Source organism: Protopterus annectens, chromosome 3.part0, assembly GCF_019279795.1.
Source record: "Protopterus annectens isolate FY-2018-M chromosome 3.part0, PAN1.0, whole genome shotgun sequence".
NCBI lineage: Eukaryota > Metazoa > Chordata > Ceratodontiformes > Protopteridae > Protopterus > Protopterus annectens.
The window spans coordinates 505,719,599-505,739,554 of NC_056731.1; the positions used below are offsets into that span (position 1 = coordinate 505,719,599).

The window sequence follows — 19,956 nt, forward strand, 5'->3', positions numbered from 1 at the left end:
TTTCACTGGCTAGAGCTTGAAAAATATTAGTATCAACCCCTTCTTCTGACCACTCTTCCTGCATGCACTCTCTCTCCTCATTTTTCCCCTTCATATTTTTTCTTCTTCTTATGCAGTATCTTCTTTACCTAGTTCACACCTCTCTCTCAGCTTCATGTTGTCCTTCCTCATGTATGTTTTCTTCCTTGCCCCTCCCCTTCTTTTTTCATTATTTGCAGTCTGCACTTGACAGTCCATGCAAAAGTGTCCCTTGTTTTACAACCTGCATTCAGGCATATACCTTCTTACTGTATGTTCTTTCTCCCCACACTGGTTACTTTTCACCATTGTTAATTAAATGAGAAAGTCCCCACAAAAGACCTCTATGACCAGACACATAAATAACATTTGACAAGTGTTTCACTATGTTTCTTTACACATTTTAAAACAGTGTACAACCTCCACCCTCCATTCCATAATTTTTTTTGTCATCTATAACTTTCACAGTAATATCCAGTTTCACACAGACCCTGCATGCATTTTTAACAGTCTTTTTCCAGTTCACCAGTTCTAAACTGCAAAATATTTTTTTTAACATTTAACTTAATACCAGAAAACAAATAATTGTTCTATTGATAAATGTCGTTTTTGTTACACAGATATAGAAAATTCATCAGTCTCAAATGTTGTCACAAAAACTCTCTACCCTAAAATATATATAATTTTTTGAGCTTTAAAACCCAGAATAGTTACCAAATTGTCCTATACATAATATCTGTCTATTACAGTGTCATTTTTTGTTATTCTCACAGTTGTTCTTCTTTTCTTTTTAAAAATCATTGTGCTTACAGTTTGTTGCTACCCTCCTTTTTCGCCTGCTGTCATTGCTGCATATGTTTTAGTTACTGCAGTATCTGCTGACACAAAGTCAGACAAATTCTCAGTTTGTTGCTACTTTGTGCTTTTATTTTCTATCACTGCTGCATTCTCTGTTACCACATCACCTGGATCCTTTACCACATTACCATCCTCAGCACTTCCAGAACAAGTCATCTGCCATCTCATGCTATGAAACAGCAGAAATGTCACCTCGATCATGCCGCTTGATTATTTTTAACAGAACACCATCTGCAAACCCTGCTGATGCCAGCTCTGTTGACAGCTAAACACTCCTCATTTGTAACATCCACCACACAGGAATCGTTGTTTGCATTCTGGAGCTCCATATCGAACAAGTTTCTTTTTTCCAGAGTCTCACTTTCCACCTCCAAACTCTCCATAGCTTTTCTCTCCTTCTCCATGCTGTTGCTTCCCTTAGGACTACTCCTTGCTGCTGTAGCAGCCCTTTTGCCCCATCTAGCAGCTCCAAAGAGACCACTTGCATAATGGGACTAATTCAGCCAACAAAGGACAAAGAAAATAAAAATACATAAAAATATGTATGTATGAATTTACTTATTTGTTTATTTATTTACGTACTTATTTCAATTTATTAACTGGATACATAGACTGGTCAGACTGAACATTTTCAGCCATGAAACAGCTCCTTATAGTCATGCACTAGAGATACTAATACAATAGATTCAAATAAGAGATGATAAAGTAACTGAACTGAATAACAGATGATACAGCAACTAACATCTTCTGACCTACATACTATTGGAGTGTACAGACCACCAAAGTCAAGTGCAGATGACCTAGAGGAATTCATACATTTCTTACATGAAACACAGGAGGGAAGAATAATATTAGCTGGGGACTTAAATTTACCAGAAACAGACTGGAATAATATTGATTCAACAACGTTAATAAAGAAATTAGTCACAGAGTATATTCAGGAACAGCAAATGCTTCAGATTGTAAAAAAAAAAAAAACCTACCGGGGAATGGAATATACTAGATATTGTTTGTGTTCCCAAAGAAATTACTGTAACTTCAAGTCAGGTTTTACCACCATTGATGTGCAGTGATCATGGGTCATAAAGGTTAATTTGTTGCTAGATAATTCTGTCAAACTGAAATCTAAGCCAATGCACAGAAGGTTAATTACAGATTATAGGGAAGCAAAAAAGTTACTATATAATTCTAACTGGAGTGAGGTGTTCAGTGGAAAAACTGCAGATGGAATGTGGAAAGTTTTGAAAGAGAAATTGTTTGAGTGCAAAAAGTCAGAAAAATGTTTAACATCAGGATCTAGGCACGCAACATCAGGGGGGTATATTTCGGGTCTATATTATAAGGATGAACGTTTACTTACCCAAATGCCTAAACGTCAAAATGTCTTCATCGAACCATGAAAACATCGATCATCCAGAAGCGCAAAAGCGGAAACGTCGAATCATCGTGGTTGGCCCTTCTGCAGTATAGCTCCGTAAGGTAAGTGCGTGATAGTTACTAACCTTAGGGTTAGGGTGCGGGTTAAGGTAAGTGCATAGATGGTAATGTATGTTAGATTTAGTGTAGGGTTAGAAGTAGGGTTTTAAGTGTATGTGTGTGGATTATTTAGTTTGTTTGGGTTTAGCTTTTTAAGGTAAGTGTGCGATAGTTACGGACCTTAGGGTTAGGATGCGGGTTAAGTGCATACATGGTAGTATATGTAAGATTTAGTGTAGGGTTAGAAGTAGGGTTTAGTTTAGGGTTAGAAGTAGAGTTTTGGTTAGTGTATGTATGTGGTTTATTTAGTTTGTTTGTGTAGGTAGTATGCAGCGGGCGGTGGGGTGGGACAAGTATGACAGTTCGACTTTTTGAATTTTGCGGTTTAGGGCGTTTGGTGTATATGCGGTTTGTGGAATTGTGTAGACGTTTAGGTATTCGGGTAAGTAAACGTTAGTGTTTATAATATAGACCCTATATTTCCATAAGAACAAGATACCTGAGGTGAGAGACAAAAAATAAAAGAAATGGAAGAGAGGTCAAACTATAACTTTGAAAACTGAAATAAACAAACTGGACAAACAAATTAGCATAGCAAAGATCAATAAAATTTTGAAGAAAATTTATATAAAGATATTGAGCATAATAGGAAACCTTTTTATAGATACATAAGATGTGGAAGGAATAAAGATACAAATTGTTAAAGTGTGTGCAGATTCAAAAATTTATCCTCAGACATAACAGATTATAGATATATTTACAACATCTTATGCAAAACAGTTTGGCTCCACAAAAGGGGTGGTAAGTTGTCCTAGTGACATCCAGGTAACCCCAGATACTGAAATCAAATTAGATTATATTGAAAAAGAACTGTGCAAACTGGATCCAAACAAAGTGCAGGCAGGAGACGGAATAAGTAACAATGACCTGAGAACACTCAAGCAAGAACTTGCACTGCCATTACATTTATTATTCACTAGGTCATATAAATATGGGGTGATTCCTCAAGATTGGAGACATGCACTTATTAAACCTGTCTTTAAGGAAAAGGTGAGTAGGACAAACACAGAATCATATAGACCCTTAAGTCTACTTTCATGTTGTGGAAAAATAATGGAGACGGTAATACTGGATAAATTATTGTCAGAAATGGATAGTTTGGGACTTGAAACTATATATCAGCATGCATATGCTGAAAACAGATATATTACCACCTGTAACATGATGTTCTATAACAATGTAATAACAGCTATGAATGGAAAATTATGCTGTGATGTGATTTATATAGCTTTAACTTCAGCATTTGTCATGCATAAAACACTGATCAGTAAATTAGTACAACTAGGTATTGATGTACTGTTGATAAGGTGGATAGCTGCATGGCTTACAAATAGGACATGGCAAGTATCACACACCAACTGGACAGGTGAAATCCTTGGTTACAGTCAAGGTGTCCCACAGGGCTCTGTACTAGGCCCTTACTTGTTTAGATTGTATCTTTCAGACCTTACTTTTTCATCTGAGGGTTCTACAGTCTATAAGCGGATGACCTGAAATTGGGTAAACTGATTACAAGTTTTACAGACAAGGCATGTCTGCAAAATAATTTGACTTAATTGACCATTTGGGCACAGGAGAATATGTTGATAAATACATCAAAAACTAAGCATATGAGATTTGGGAGACATAAACTGAAAGATGAATATTTAATACAGCACACAATGATTGAAACTGTAGACTCATTTAAGGACCTGGGTATATGGGTAGCTTCAGCTATGAATTTTTCTAATCATATCAACCAATTGGCTAATGATAGTTATAGAACTATAGGTTGAATAAAAAGATTTATAAAGTCTAGGAAATCAAACATAATGAAGTCATTGTTTGTTAGTTACATTAGACCCAAACTTGAGTATGGAAAAACAATATGGAAACCTTATAGGAAAACAAGCATGAATAAACTAGAAAGAGTACAGCGGAAATATACTAAGGGCATCCATGGATGTGAAAATCTAAGTTATTATGAAAGACTAAAATATCTGAACTTGTACAGTGTCTCTTACAGATATTTAAGAGGAGATCTTATTCAGGTATATAGGGCATTTAGGGACAACTACCTCTGAGAATGTTTGGGGTTATCAAAAAGTAGTAGAGAATTGTCAGATAACCTATGTAGAAGAGGGTCTACTTCTTTTGACCTAACTTTCATTTGACCGACACACATTTTCCAGACCCCATTTGACTGAAAGCTCATTTGCCCGAAACTTCATTTGCCCGACACTTCATTTCACCGACAACTAGTATTAGCAAGAAAATGGAATATGCCCCCTTCCCCACTGTAGTGCGACCCTGGAGTTAGAATATATAGGTGGGGGGGTGTGGGGGGTACAGCCCCCCACAATGGGGGGTGTGGGGGGTGAAGCCCCCCACTTCATTTCAAATGATATAGTTAACTTTTGATGTAAATTTGCTTAATAAAAGAAAAGTAATATTATTGGCATATTTATGTACACAGTCTGGAGCTTACATTGTCTACTTTTATCTGCTAGAACCAGTGATATCCATCTAGTACAAAAAAAAAATCTAGTAGAAGCACCGGTATGCATCTAGTCCTGAAAAAATAACTTGGTATTTAGCATTATTGAGACTACTACTTCAACTGTACACAATGGGTGAATCTCTCTTTTTACTTGTTTTAGGCGTGTTTCAATTTAATGAAAATGCAGATTATATCTTTATTACATTGACCATACTATGTAACATTTTTGATGACTTAATAAGTAGGCCTTCCAGTCGCTTTAGTTCCTGCTCAACTTTACTACTGAGAGCTTTGGGTACTATTAGAAAGTATGGATCTTTGTCATTGTATCATTTTTCATTGTTTGTAATATTCTACTGCCAAATTTTCTAAGCCTGTGAGTAGATCAACATAATCAAGGAGAATATCATTGCTGCAGTCTGTGAGATGTCTTTGTGACTATGCAACAGATTTTGTGCCCGAGTCTTCTACAGTCTTTGTTTTTTTATTCAGTGGCTTTATTTTACCATTCCTAGCTTTTCATAAATACCCAACAAATTCATTTATTTAAGCACTTTTATTTGAAAAAGAATCCTTAACTTAGATTTCTTTGTACTGATATGTCAGCAGTATTGAATTACTAATACCACAAGGTTCCCTGCTTAGGTTAACAATATGCATACAACTCCCTCCTGACTATTTTCTAATCCCCCAGTTGTTTAAATGTATTTTCTTTCAAGATAAGACTCTGTGCCTTTGTATAGTTTAAATTCCATATTCTTTCCATTCATTCTTAATATTTCTTTCCAACAGTTTGCTTTGCAGTCCTGTCCTTGGTGTCTGTGGTGCATTTTCAGATTTTACAGTATCATGTCTTTTCACTTCCATAAACAGCTCATGTTCCTATCTATGTTCCAATTACAAGTTCTGTTGCACACACTTTTTTCCCCATTTACACACTTTAAGAAATGTCTTTCTAGCACAGCTCCTGCAAGCTTGATTAAAAGCTGGAAAGTGACTACTCTCATGCTTATAGCCATACATTATTGTAGTCTTTAATTAAAATGAAGCAAGTGCCTCCATATTAGATTCTTCTTTTCATGTGCTTTTTAGCACAAAATGTCATTTCTCTCATTAGAGAATTGTGCACTTTACAAAATTCAAAGCCATTTTGTCTTGACTTGCATGCTTACTGATATGAGTATCTACAATCTCAGTATAAACTGGAGTTCTTATAAGGAACAAATGTCTAATTAATGGTGAGTTCTTTATGAGCTGGAAATAATTACTGAGTTTATCTCCAAATGCAGATATTTTGTCTTTAAAGAAAAAAGTAAGAGTTACATACAATTATGTCTTTTCCTCAGCACTATGCAGGAACACAATACACTGAACTACTCAAGACTTATCAGCTAATCCATTTACAATGAGGAATAAATGAAAATTTTGGAACAGTAATTTCTACATTTCATACAATTTTCCTTGAAGCACAATGCAGGTAGCTGCAGCTGAGTCATATTTCCACTTTGAATTATACTTTCCTATTTCCAAACATACTCTTGCCATTAAATACATTTCTTCATGTTTTAAATATGTTTCTGTTGTTCTGGAAGACATTTCACCACTTTCTCACACTGTGTCATGTCAAGAGGTCAAGGTCCTACCCAACACCATAATCCTGGGTGATTTTAAATACCCTGGTATAGACTGGGTGAACTACCAATGTTCCAACTCCTATCTTCAGCGATTCATAGAATTTATAAATTAAAATGCCCTTGAACAACTAGTATGTTCCCCCACTAGAGGGGATGACATATTGGATTTAATCATCACAAATATGGGCGCCCATTGTACCACACCCGTTATCACTCCCTCCTTGGTCAGATCCGACCACAAACTGATAACCCTGGACATCGTCACCCCTCCACCTCCCACAGTCAAAGAAACCATAGTCAAAAACCTTTCCAAACCAAACTTCAAACTACTTGCATCCGAAGTGGAAAGTTACACTATTCCCTTGCAGAAGGATAATAATATCCAGGATGCGGAATCCTACACCAAGGCACTCTATATGCATCTTCAGGATTGCATGGACCATGCTATCCCAGATAAAACCAAGACTCCTTCCTCAAGCAAGAAGAAACCAGTCTGGTGGACCCTGGCCATAAGCAAACTTTACAATAAAAGGAATAGACTTATACAAAAAAAGGCCAAATCTCAAGTATAAAAATCATCCCTGATCAGCATTAGTAAGAAACTGAGGGCCCTCATAAAGTCAACTAAAGCTAATTTTGAAAAGAAAGTTGCCAAGGATGCCAAGGATAACCATAAGGCCTTCTATGGCTACATCAAAAACCTAATTGGCAATGCTCAGGTCTGCTCTGAGCTAGTATAAAATGGAACAAAATACACTGACCTTTCTGACATTGTCAACATCTTGGCTGACAGGTTCAGTGCAAATTCCCCCCCCCCCCGCCCTCACCACCTACAGGGCCTATTACCATTCCAGGGGATTGTGTAAGTCCAATTATTACTGCTAAGTTGGTTAACAAGGCTCTATCTAAAGCTAAAAACACTGCCTCCATGGGACCAGATGGTGTCAAAGGCTGTGTCATACACGAGCTCCAAAAGGAATTAACCCTGCATCTTAATACCCTGTTCAGTCTCAGCCTCTCCACAGGATATGTGCCCATAGAATGGCACATGGCAACAGTGGTCCCACTACACAAGGGTGGGGCCACAACTGACCCTGGGAACTACCGACCAATAAGCCTGACCAGTCTGATCTGTAAGGCTATGGAATATATCATTATGGAACTCATAAATGGAGAGATTGGGAACCTCCAGTCGCTGGACCCCAGACAGTTCGGCTTCGTCAAGGGCAGATCATGCCTCCTGAACCTGGTGGATTTCTTTAAGACAGTTACTCAGGCAATAGATAAGGGAAAGGAGGTACACACGGCTTACCTTGACCTTGCTAAAGCATTTGACACCATTCCCCATTCAGGTATTATTGATAAGCTCACCAGCCTGGGCATAAACCCTTACGTCACAAGCTGGATCGCAAACTGGCTCTCAGACAGATCCCATAAAGTAAGAGTAGTGGGATCTATGTCCGAATCCAGACCAGTAACGAGTGGTGTGCCTCATGGCTCTGTCCTGGGGCCCCTCCTGTTTGGCATATACGACTCAGAAGTACAAGCAAGCACAGAAGGGCTGTGGCTGACTAAGTTTGGGGATGACTGCAAACTGGGTGCTATAATAGAGTCTCCGGCCAACATGGAGATCCTCCAGAAGGGCCTAAATTAGACTGATGCATGGCGTCAAAGCCATGGTCTCAAGGAAAAATGCAAAAAAATGCGTAGTAATCCCCTTTGGAAAAAACAAAGTACCCGCAAACTACAACATAGGAGGTAATCCCCTGAAATCTGAAGTAGAAATAAGGGATCTAGGGACCCAAGTAGATAGTCAGCTTTCCTTTGATAACCATGTTGCCAAAGTGGTTAGAAAATCCTTCTATGTGACCCATCTGATCACGAAAGGATTCGCATCAAGATCTAAGGATGTAGTGGTGCCCCTCTACTCTTCCCTCATCAGACCCATTATTGAGTACAATGCACCAATTGGAATGTACCTGGCTAGACATCTCCAGCAGCTGGAGAGACCACAGAGGTACCTAACCAAGAGGATTACTGGCCTCAAACAGTTGCCCTATGCAGCACGACTGAAAAAGCTAAGACTGTTCTCTGTTGCATACCGCTTTCTCAGAGGCGATCTCTGTCTAACGTACAGAGCCATGTCCAACCCAGAATTGTTGAACATGCTCCATCTTAGCAAAATCAAAGCTACATGCTCTAGGGATATAAACCTCAACACAACAATGAATAGAACATGCTGGAGGGATAGAGTCCCTTTGCAGAGACTTCCCTTACTATGGAACAGGGTCCCGATCTACATAAGACAGAGCCCCTCACTATCACTCTTCAAGAGGAACCTTGATGAGTGGATGAGTAACAGAAATTTCACACCGGGGATCACACCAACAGCACTACTAGATAGGGGCCAAGGGTACTAGCTGCTAGTACAAGGGTCTAGGAAACTACTAAAGGGGCGGTGAATACCGCACAATGTGGCTGGGCTAATATATGCCTTCGGGCAGATAGCCCAGTACCAACCTATGAACCTATAAGAGGCTTAGTAAATAACAGACAGATGTAGGAGAGATTTATACTCTGACTGCATTCCCTGGAAAAACTCTGTACCAGAAGACATGCAAATCACAGCAACTCTGTCATCAGCTTTAAAACTATATACCTCGTAGTCTACAGAGTAAAAGCTTGTCTTCTAGATGGTGAGCACAGGAATTCCTTTATAGGGGTTTGTGACTCATAACTGGCAGTGTATTAAAATCACCCATTATTAACCAACTAGGTTAAGTTAGTAGTGGCTTGATAATGAAATAATCTACCATATATTTAAGCATGTCCAAAGAAATATATAAGAAGCATATAAAATATGTCACTGAACCATACATTCTTCCATCGTTCACCTTGATTGGCTACCATGCTACCATCTGCCTGTATGCCATATTATGAATGTGTGTATGATTAATATCAGAGAGACATGCAGTCTCTCTGATATTAATTAGAGAGACATGCAGTCTTGACAACTGAGCTGGTGGCTGGCTGTACGAGTCAGGGGAGACTTGTATTGGTTGTTACCATGTTCTACATTGCTGAGACATTTGTCATTATGTGCTGAGTTCCACATATGATCTGCTGATAGATTAAAACAGTGAATGAACGTGCATTTACAAGTATTTAATAGTCATAAATATTGGTTGACTTTATACATGCAGTGTCATGATTAACTCTGATGCTCTTGTCTTCACTCTGACTAAAGAGACATTATATGATATTATGACAACAATGTTAGTGATACATTGTTGGTCACCATACCTCTCAACTGTCCAGATTTTTGGCTCATACATTTGGTCTGTTTCTCATAAAATTTGTGGTTTTCTGGTAAATCAATGGGATGATTGCAGATTGAAGTCATTAAATACATACATTTGTGTTTCAGACTTCAAATCCTTCAGGAAATGTATGTTAAAACAAATCCTGTTACCCTAGCAACTTTCTAGGTTAAGACCAGTATTTAAAATATGTCCCTATTTTTGGACCTTTATCCCCCATTTTGTCATACTTTGTCCAGATTTCTTGTTCTAAGAGGTATGTTGGACACCTGTGAAGAAACTCAGTGTGTATATAGTTTTCTGAGCAGAAATTATGAGAATATTGTAACAGAAATGACAGTTCAATGGACAGCATGTCATTTAAAACTGAATACCTTTTTGTCTGGTTTATATCTGGGAAATGGGCTAACCCGCCACACATACACAGATGTAAACACACACTTACAAATAAAATACAAGTCAAAGGTAAAGGAAATTAGATAAATGTTACCTACATTTCACTGAACTGTATTTCTAGTGATTGATCCTTCACTGACTATATTGATATTACATATTATTTCCATCTGTTTGTTAACTGACAAAATTGCTAAATAATGGTTTTATTGTTTTATTGATCAAATTGTATAACCGAGATACCAGTTAAACATTGTTCTGTATAATATTGCATGAGTTTCAGTCCTTTTTCAGTCCATAGATGCATCCACTCCAAGCACTGTAAATATATTATTCTGTATCATGAATCTTGATGGTTGTTACTGAATGTGTTATCCTTTCCTTTTGTACTAATGAAAAATTATATAGCTCTGCTTACTTCTTGGTGCTTGGTGGATTTGAAGTCTTCTTAAGACACACATTCTTGCTGTGCTGTTTACTGCTGAATCAGAGACACATAGCTCTGCATGACTCCATCTGTAGTCTGTTTAAAGCACCAAGCCTTTCAAATTGCACACTGATAAAGAAATATATTTTTCAGATATAAGCACAGTTACAGATAACTTATTTTATAACAAACCACACGTAGTCTGTCTGATTTGTAGCATATATTTACAAAGTTTTCCTTCATTACAGATATGAATGATGACTTCTACAAAATACCTCTCTCTGTCCTTCTCTCACATAACTGAATTACTACAATAGCTATATACAGAGCTAGTCACGCACACAAGAGATTGTTATTTCCTCCTGGTATGTTTTTCTGGCCTTCTATGGAAAGTCACATAATGTCTGTTTTTAGACTTTTCTATTGTCCTTTTGTGATTTAAGCACTTTTGCTGATGTGAGGATGCCATTCTGAAAGGAAACATCTGTATAAGCTGTTCCTACTGGAAAAACATCAAGTATTGCTGAATTTATAAAAAAGGATATCTGTTAATTGATATTTGTTCTACAAACATGAGGAAATCATGTAATGCTTGTTTTCCAGTATTGCTTTCTTAGGCATTTTCTGATGCTGTGAAGAAAGCCTGTCTGTTATACATATAGTATGAATGCACATAGTAAACTCTATACATATATTCAAGCAAACTTTTTCTTTCAGCATATTTACAACAGAAGTAATTTCAGCCTTATATTCATAATATCTAACAATTCCCTCTGTTTTTAAACATACTCAAAACATTATATATAAAAAACACATTAAGAAACAAAACTTTTAGTCTTTTTTGATACAAGTCAAAATGCAATTTTACATAGTTAATACAATGAAAACATGTATTACTACCAAACCTGAATGTATTTAACAACTTTTTCTTTTGCAGACCATTCTGTGAAAATATTTTATCAGTTATGAGCTGTCTGTTTTAATTTTTCTTGATTAATTTATTCTTTTGCAATCACAGAATTTAATTTATGACTTAGAATTGTTTCATTAACTCTTTGCAACTGTTGAATTAACTATAAGAGACAATAACTATGTGCTACTGCAAGCATTTATACACTGTTGAAAATATACGGTTTTAATGTCATTTTAACCATAAGATTGTGGTCAGGTCTCTGAACTGCCCATTAACATCTTGATTGACAGTAAAGTGAACATAAAGTACTGAACTGGGCTTAGATAATACTTATTTGAAAGCAATTATTTTACTGGGGTAAAACCAGTGATATTACAACTTGACAAATTACTTTTGAACTTATTACAATGTATCCTGATCAGTATGTATTTACACACACTGTTTGCTGTTCATGCATTTCAATCTAGTAGGTATCCTGGACCCATTTTTTTATTTATTTTTTTTTAAACATGTTTTTTTTACACATATTCATTACTAGACATTAATTTCATTTGTACTGAATTCTTCTGCATTTGTACATACAAAGATTATCATTTGTACTGAAATTTTCTACATTTGTACATACAAAGACTGTAAAGTACATTTAGTCTAATCTCACAAATTTAATAATATTAATATTGAGCAAAATCTTGGAAAATGTTTATGTCTCTTTAGAAATATCTAGTGGAATTGCCACCAAAGGCATATGTCCTGTTATTTTAAACTACATACTTAACAATTAAAAATGTTCATGCTTTTTTATACCAGCATTGTTTTGCCAAAAACATATTAAAAATAGTGACCATTCTTGCTATTAGAAACATTTATGCATTTTGCATATCTTTATTCTCTCTTGTATAGCTTTAATGAAGCAATTTTAAATCATCTCTTGTTTTCTAAACCATCTCTTGTATAGCTTTACAATTTAACAGGTTGTAAATACAATATAATTCTAAACAATACAATAATAACCATTATGATAGCTATTAACTTGTAAAATATCTTATCCTGTCAGGTTTAATCCAGTTTTCCAGTATTTCTAATACACTAATACATGTTTCCCCCCCCCCCATAAAAGAGTATTGTCAAGAAGGAATGAGATATTTTTTCCTGTAGCTTTATTTTAGACCCTTGTTGTTTATTTTTTCTGTAGCTTTATTTCAGACCCTTGTTGTTTATTTTTTCTGTAGCTTTATTTCAGACCCTTGTTGTTTATTTTTTCTGTAGCTTTATTTCAGACCCTTGTTGTTTATTTTTTCTGTAGCTTTATTTCAGACCCTTGTGCAGTACTGCTTATACAGTCAGCGTAAAATTGAGAAAGTACCCCTCCCCCTGTAGTACTGCAGCACTATTTACCTGCTCTATGCTGTGAGAATAGAATGTATGTCAGCCCAACACTTTGGTTATACATTTATTTTATTAGGTTGCTAAATAAAGCTTTCACTGTATATTACCTCTAGTAGGTATTTACACCCTCCTGCACAATTGATTTGAACTGTATATATACTATAGCCCATTTGCTGGCTGTACTTGATGCAACTGAGTTTTTTTTTGTCCTTTTAACATTTACTTGCAAACAGATTATGTGACATCTATGCACAATTGTGATATTTTATTACAATTACCAAATAGTGTTGCCTGTAAACATTTTAACAATTATGTTTTAATAACAATGATGCTTTAGAAAAACTCAAGCTACTTGTCTAGCAATCGGTCTTGTTGTTTATCTGATCTTTCCAACATTTCCTGTAACTATTCATTCAGTCTAGGAAGGTCTGAGCTCACATTTTATAGTCTATAAACTATAATTAATTATTTTGGCATTTTTCCTTTAATGTGATTGTGATTTGCATAACTATGCATTTATACAACATAAATAGACATTATTTTACAATTACCTTACATGGATTTCAGTATTTTTTATTTATTTATCTATTTAACTGTCCTGTCATTAATTTTACAAAAACTGTTTGACTAATACCATCTGTGATTTTATTTATTTTTAAAATTCAGAACTTTAACTGTTTGGTGTTACTATACAATTATAACATATGTTTATTTATATTTGCTGTTGTCTACCTTTTGCTTTTGTGCATTGTAAACAAATGTACTCTAGATGAAAAGAACACACATGCATGTCTGTCTTGTATATGTATATCTTTATACAAGCATGTCATGTCCCTACCACCCTAGCATGCATGCTTAACCATTTTCAAAACATAAACATATGATAAAATATATTTCTTTTGCACAGATTAACTGTGTATGCAGGAAATTCCCAGTCTTTGTCAGTTGAGCTAATTTATTTCCTTTATCCTGCAACTGCTATTGAATTTCCTGTGATGTTGCATGGTCTTTCTGACATTCTTTAGTAAGCTGTTCTGCTGAATTTGAAACTCCTATGCACTTTTGAAAAGATGTGTGTATAACTTGTCTAAGCTTCCTGAACTCATTGTGTCTGTCTTTTAGAAGTTTATTACATTTCTTTGTAACAAAATGTACTAGAGTTTCTATCAGTAACTGATTTGATTGTTGTTGCAACTCTGAAATAAACCTTTTGCATCTGGTGACATAACATAACTGTCTAACATTTGAATATAATGTCAACATATTAACTTTTCTTGGTTCTTTACCTTTACAATTTTTGTCTGTACAGTCTAACCTTTGGATAATGTCATGCACTGTATTTTTATGACATTGTACACACAATAAACATTTTTATACCACACATGATTTTATTTCAGATGCCAGTCAAATATTATAATCCATTTGCATAATGCCTTACTATCAAATTGCAATCCATTTGCATAATGCCTTACTATTAACTTGCCCTAATAAGGTTTTACATTTGCTAATATGTTATATATACATTTATTCTGTTATTATTATTACCTCTATGGCATTCATACTGTATGTAACACAGAATAATTTTCTTACCAGTCAACAGACAGGCAGATGGCCAAGCTGCTTTACTGTAGATGGTTGAAAAGTTTCTGTAGTCACTTGTGAAGTTGGTACAGCAAAACTGGCAGATTCAGTCTTACAACTTCGTCTTGTACCTTTTCTGGAGAATTTATGGAACTGCTCCACCTTCCTGCAATGCAGTCTCATCGGATTTAGATGTCTATTAAACTGTATTGCTACAAACTGTTGAAAACTGTAGCAATCTGAAGTACTTCACATAAACGTTACTGCGCTTTTACAGGAGTGACATTACCCATTCACTCCCCTGTTTTTGGATACAGGCTAGGAACATTGTCAAAGGGTCACCATTGAAAAATTATATGGAGCTTACTGTTTACTTGCTTGCTGTGATGGATTTGAAGTCTTCTTAAGACACACATTCTTGCTGTGCTGTTTACTGCTGAATCAGAGACACATAGCTCTGCATGACTCCATCTGTAGTCTGTTTAAAGCACCAAGCCTTTCAAATTGCACACTGATAAAGAAATATATTTTTCAGCTATAAGCACAGTTACAGATAACTTATTTTATAACAAACCCACACGTAGTCTGTCAGATTTGTAGCATATATTTACAAAGTTTTCCTTCATTACAGATATGAATGATGACTTCTACAAAATACCTCTCTCTGTCCTTCTCTCACATAACTGAATTACTACAATAGCTATATACAGAGCTAGTCACGCACACAAGAGATTATTTCCTCCTGGTATATTTTTCTGGCCTTCTATGGGAAGTCACATAATGTCTGTTTTTAGACTTTTCTATTGTCCTTTTGTTATTTAAGCACTTTTGCTGATGTGAGGATGCCATTCTGAAAGGAAACATCTGTATAAGCTGTTCCTACTGGAAAAACATCACGTATTGCTATATTTATAAAAAAGGATATCTGTTAATTGATATTTGTTCTACAAACATGAGAAAATCATGTAATGCTTGTTTTCCAGTATTGCTTTCTTAGGCATTTTCTGATGCTGTGAAGAAAGCCTGTCTGTTATACATATAGTATGAATGCACATTGTAAACTCTATACATATATTCAAGCAAACTTTTTCTTTCAGCATATTTACAACAGAATTAATTTCAGCCTTATATTCATAATATCGAACAACTAATAAGAATGTAATAGAAATTATTTTATCATTGGTCTGATTCTTTCAAATGTACTGCTTACCCAGGACACTGTTATTCTAATATTTTTTTTTATTTCTTTCTACATATAGGATGGATGGTCACAGTATCACTTTGTTGCCTCATCCTCCACAATAGAGAGGGACAGACAAAGACCATACTCTTCTTCTCGTACGCCTTCTATCTCACCCGTCCGAATGTCTCCCAACAACCGTTCAGGTAAGGAGAACTTATAACTTCTCATATAATAACCAGTACCTTCAGACCTATAGTAGAGCTATTACTAAGACCCCTGTGGAGTTCCATGATTTTACAGACAAAGTAGCCCCAGACAATTTGACTACAGACAAAAACTTCTCTATGAGCATTCAAAATAAACACAGCACTAAATGTTTCAAGGACTTTGGCAAATACTCAGACATATAATTTACCCCAAAATTTCCTGTACCTCGCATTATTTATCAAAAATTTCATCATCTCTGCTCAGATTGTTGTGTTCTTCATACAGCTCACCAATAGCCATTCATTATACAGGGAATAAACACAATAGATTCCCAGACTGATCTCTGTCTGCAGGGTTGAGCAGGTACATTTAAGTGTGGTATATGCAATATTGGCTATATTGATTATAGTCCTAATAACTGAGGCAAATGTGCCAAAATCCCATTTTGTTAAGTTTGCTTTACTTGCCTAGAAATGGTGTACTGTAGAGGAGGTATACAATTAATTTGTTTGGGGAAAAAAAAAAACTCCAGGAAGTACTATTTCTGTATCCAAATGTATAAAACCAAGCCATTTGTGCACCACTTTATAGACTAACACTTCATAGCTTTAAGACGTGTAAAAATATGGTTGAGAGTGGGTATATGAGATCCCTTTATTATCACAACTTACACATTCATTCCATATTTCTTTTCCTCTGAATATTGTTTTGCAGTATTCTAAAACAATTCTATCCTACTGGAATTTTCAACATAATGAATTTGCTAATATTTTTAAAATGTTAATAATAATTGTGATAACTATATTTTTTGTAAATTATTTGTATTTTTTGTCCTGTGGACCTTTTCCCCCAGGCCTCCACTGAGAAGGGATCTTTTAGACACAGTCAGACCATCCTGGTAATAAATAAATACATATTTCATTGTTAGATCACTATCTGTGCAATACTGACTACAGAAACGGTTCCACAACTTAACTGGTCACGTGGAAATTTTGATCATCTTTTCGCAGATGAAGTGTACTTTCTGCCATCTAAATAGGTAAGCACAAATTCATGACTGCTTTGCTAACTGTCTGTAGAATGCATTGCTGAAGTCTGCATTTATTATGCATTTCTGGACAGGAGTAGGTAAGCAAGAAAAGAAAGCAAAGAAGAGCTGCTGTCATCTAGATAATTGAAAATACTTCTCAGGATATATTTATGGCTGTTTTTTGTTGTGCCCCGTGTTGGGCTGCAATCAGTTTAAAAAGACATACTTTTCTCTTTATCTACATGTTGCACACAGCAAGCACTAACAAACCATCTCCAAAACCAATAATCCCAAGGTTTGAAATGCCTTTTCATGCCCATTATGTATGGGATGAATGTCAAATGCATATGCACAGCTGATGAGTATAATATCATCACCCCCTTTATCCCATTTTCTACATGTGGTCAAGGGGTTGAGTCAATCATTGCCACTCTACTACCTTCTTTGACAGACATGACTGACTGCTGCAGATTGTAAATATCCATAATGATGTCTGTCATTCATTGAGACATAAAATCATTTTGTGGCAGTAATTATTGATCAGAATAAAATTTGCAGCATAGTGAACATGGCAAAAGCAAATAAAACCAAATCTAAAGTGACCATCTATGAATACTAACTTAAGTATAAAGAAAACCAGTACTTCCTCATCTTAGATTATACATTTGGGCGTAATCATATTTCACACACTTTAAGCCATCACAAAATAATATAATAATCTATTCTTTTCATCACTTGAATGACAGTTTTGATGTTTATATCCCTAAAAAGTCATCTTTATTTCTAAGCATATTTTCCATGATCTCATGCATGTTGTAACACTCAATAATTGTGCCTTATAAATTTTATAAGGAAAGCAAGGTAATACCACTGTTTTGTTTCTAAGTCTTCCCTTAGAAAAGCAGTTTACCTCTCTAATCTAGACCTGCAATATGCAGCTATAGTATAATGCATGAGACAACTCTCATAGAACACAAATAGTTTTTCTGGCCTTGCTTGCTCACAGGCAATGTCTACAGTATGGAAATCCATCCTGACAGTTGTACATTAGCACTATCCTCATTAACACAAGTGTTTCCTCATGCATTCTATCCATCTCTTTGCTGGATGTACTTGTTTCCTCTTGCTTTCTTCCTGTCTTTCCTAAATATACTTCATCAAATCATCTTCTGCTTTCTTGCACATCTTCTCAAACCAGTGTAACCAGTTCTTTTTTACCTTCTATGCAACTGGGGCCACTTTGGCCTCTGTTCTGATATCATAATTTCTCCATCTGTCCCACAGTGTCCATCCTACCACACATCTCAGGCACTTTGTCTCCATCACCTCTAGCTACCTCAACTGCTCTGCCTTCACTGCCTAGGTTTCTGTGCCATACAGAAGTTCTGGCTGCACCACTGTTCTGTACACTTTACGTTTCAGCATCTTTGGCATTTTTGTGCTACTTACTCTCTTACTCTACTTACAATCTCTGACAGTTGGCTGCAACCCCTCTGATTCTAGCTTTGATATCCTCATTCAGACTTCCCATTTCTTCAACCACTAATTTTGTCAATGTTTCAGGGTTTCAGGTCATATGCTTCCTCCACATCTATGGATGCCCAGTTGTGTTCTTTCCTCATCGTCTTTGCTATTGCAGCTGCTCTCTTAGCCACTTTGTTAGACAACCAGCATTCCTTCTTAGCCTGGTCCATTTTTCTATGTCCCACTTTTTCCGTATTCCTTCTTTCTTTTTATAACCTCCTGATTTTGTGCATTCCACAACCAACTTTCCTTATGTACCTTATTTCCATATGTAGCTCTGCCACATTTCTGTTCTATAATCCTCACACATTCTGCTTTGAGACACTGATTTTCTTCTTCTTTGGCTCCACCTTTATCCTATTCTACCTGAAGTGCTAAAGCTCTGAATATTTCCATAAAGTGTTGCACATTCTAGTCAACTTTCTGGTCTTCAGCTGACCTCTGAGCATTCTATGAGCACTGCTCACAGCTGATTATGACCACCAATGGGCTGACCATTTCAGTGGAGATGACTTTGCAATCTGCGGTTCTATCCCAGTGCTGTTTCCTTAAAAGGAGAAAGTTCACCTGAGTTGCATAGTTGACCAGTCTTGTATGTCATGTTATGGCTGTCTTACTGAACCATGTGTTGGCCACTATAAAGCCATTTGTCAGACAGAAATCTAGAATGACTGCCCTCCTTTATTTCTGTTGTCTCACCTATGTAGACCCAGGCAACCCTCATATCATGTTCAGTCTGTCCCATTATGACCATTCAAGTCCCACATTATCAACAGCATCTTATGTTGTCCTGTTTTACCTAGCAGGTCCTGCCTGAATGCACTCTATTCCTTGCCATGACAACCATGCTGTGGAGAATAGGCTGAGATTATGCATACTGGTAATCATAAGTCTATAATTAATTTTGATGGCATCTCTTACTGTCTTCAAAAAATTCTCACTCACCGCAAGTCTTACACCATTTTAGTCTGTCCGACCTGACCTAAACTACTCCAACCTCTCAGAAGAACTCTGTGGATCAAAGTCTTTGTTACACTGCCCTTCCACCTTATCTCCTGGATACTCAGAATGTCTGTTCACCTCATTACCATCACATCATCCACTTCCAAGGTGCATCTTTTCAGAGAAAAATGTAACAATCCTTATTTTATGCGTGGCAAGTTGATTTAATTTTATATCCAGCTTTCACTCAATAGAGTTATCTCGGCTAGCTCAGGCTGAGCAGGTGTACACAGGCAAGTCAGTAGCTTATATTCCTAGGGTGCTGGGTTTTATGGCTAGCACACATTGGCCAGTACAGCAATATAGACCCGTCCTACTATTTGCTGGGTTTTTGATGTTCCCTGTTAAATGTTATAATGTTTGCTGTTAAGAAAATTCTATGGTTAGATATATATATAGTTACCTATCAAAACATCGAATAATCATAACATCTAAACTCAAAACATCAAGACCATAACATCTAAA

General features: G+C 36.1%; 1 protein-coding gene across 3 annotated transcripts in view; it reads left to right on the top strand.

Annotated features, from left to right (window-relative positions):
• CTNND2 (catenin delta 2) overlaps positions 1-19,956 on the top strand; it is a 6,416,678-nt gene that overhangs the window by 6,246,736 nt on the left and 149,986 nt on the right. For all 3 annotated transcript variants that reach the window (XM_044064921.1, XM_044064922.1, XM_044064923.1), the window contains one exon: positions 15,805-15,931. In XM_044064921.1, coding sequence (XP_043920856.1) covers positions 15,805-15,931 — 127 coding nt within the window. The remainder of the gene's footprint in view (positions 1-15,804; positions 15,932-19,956) is intronic.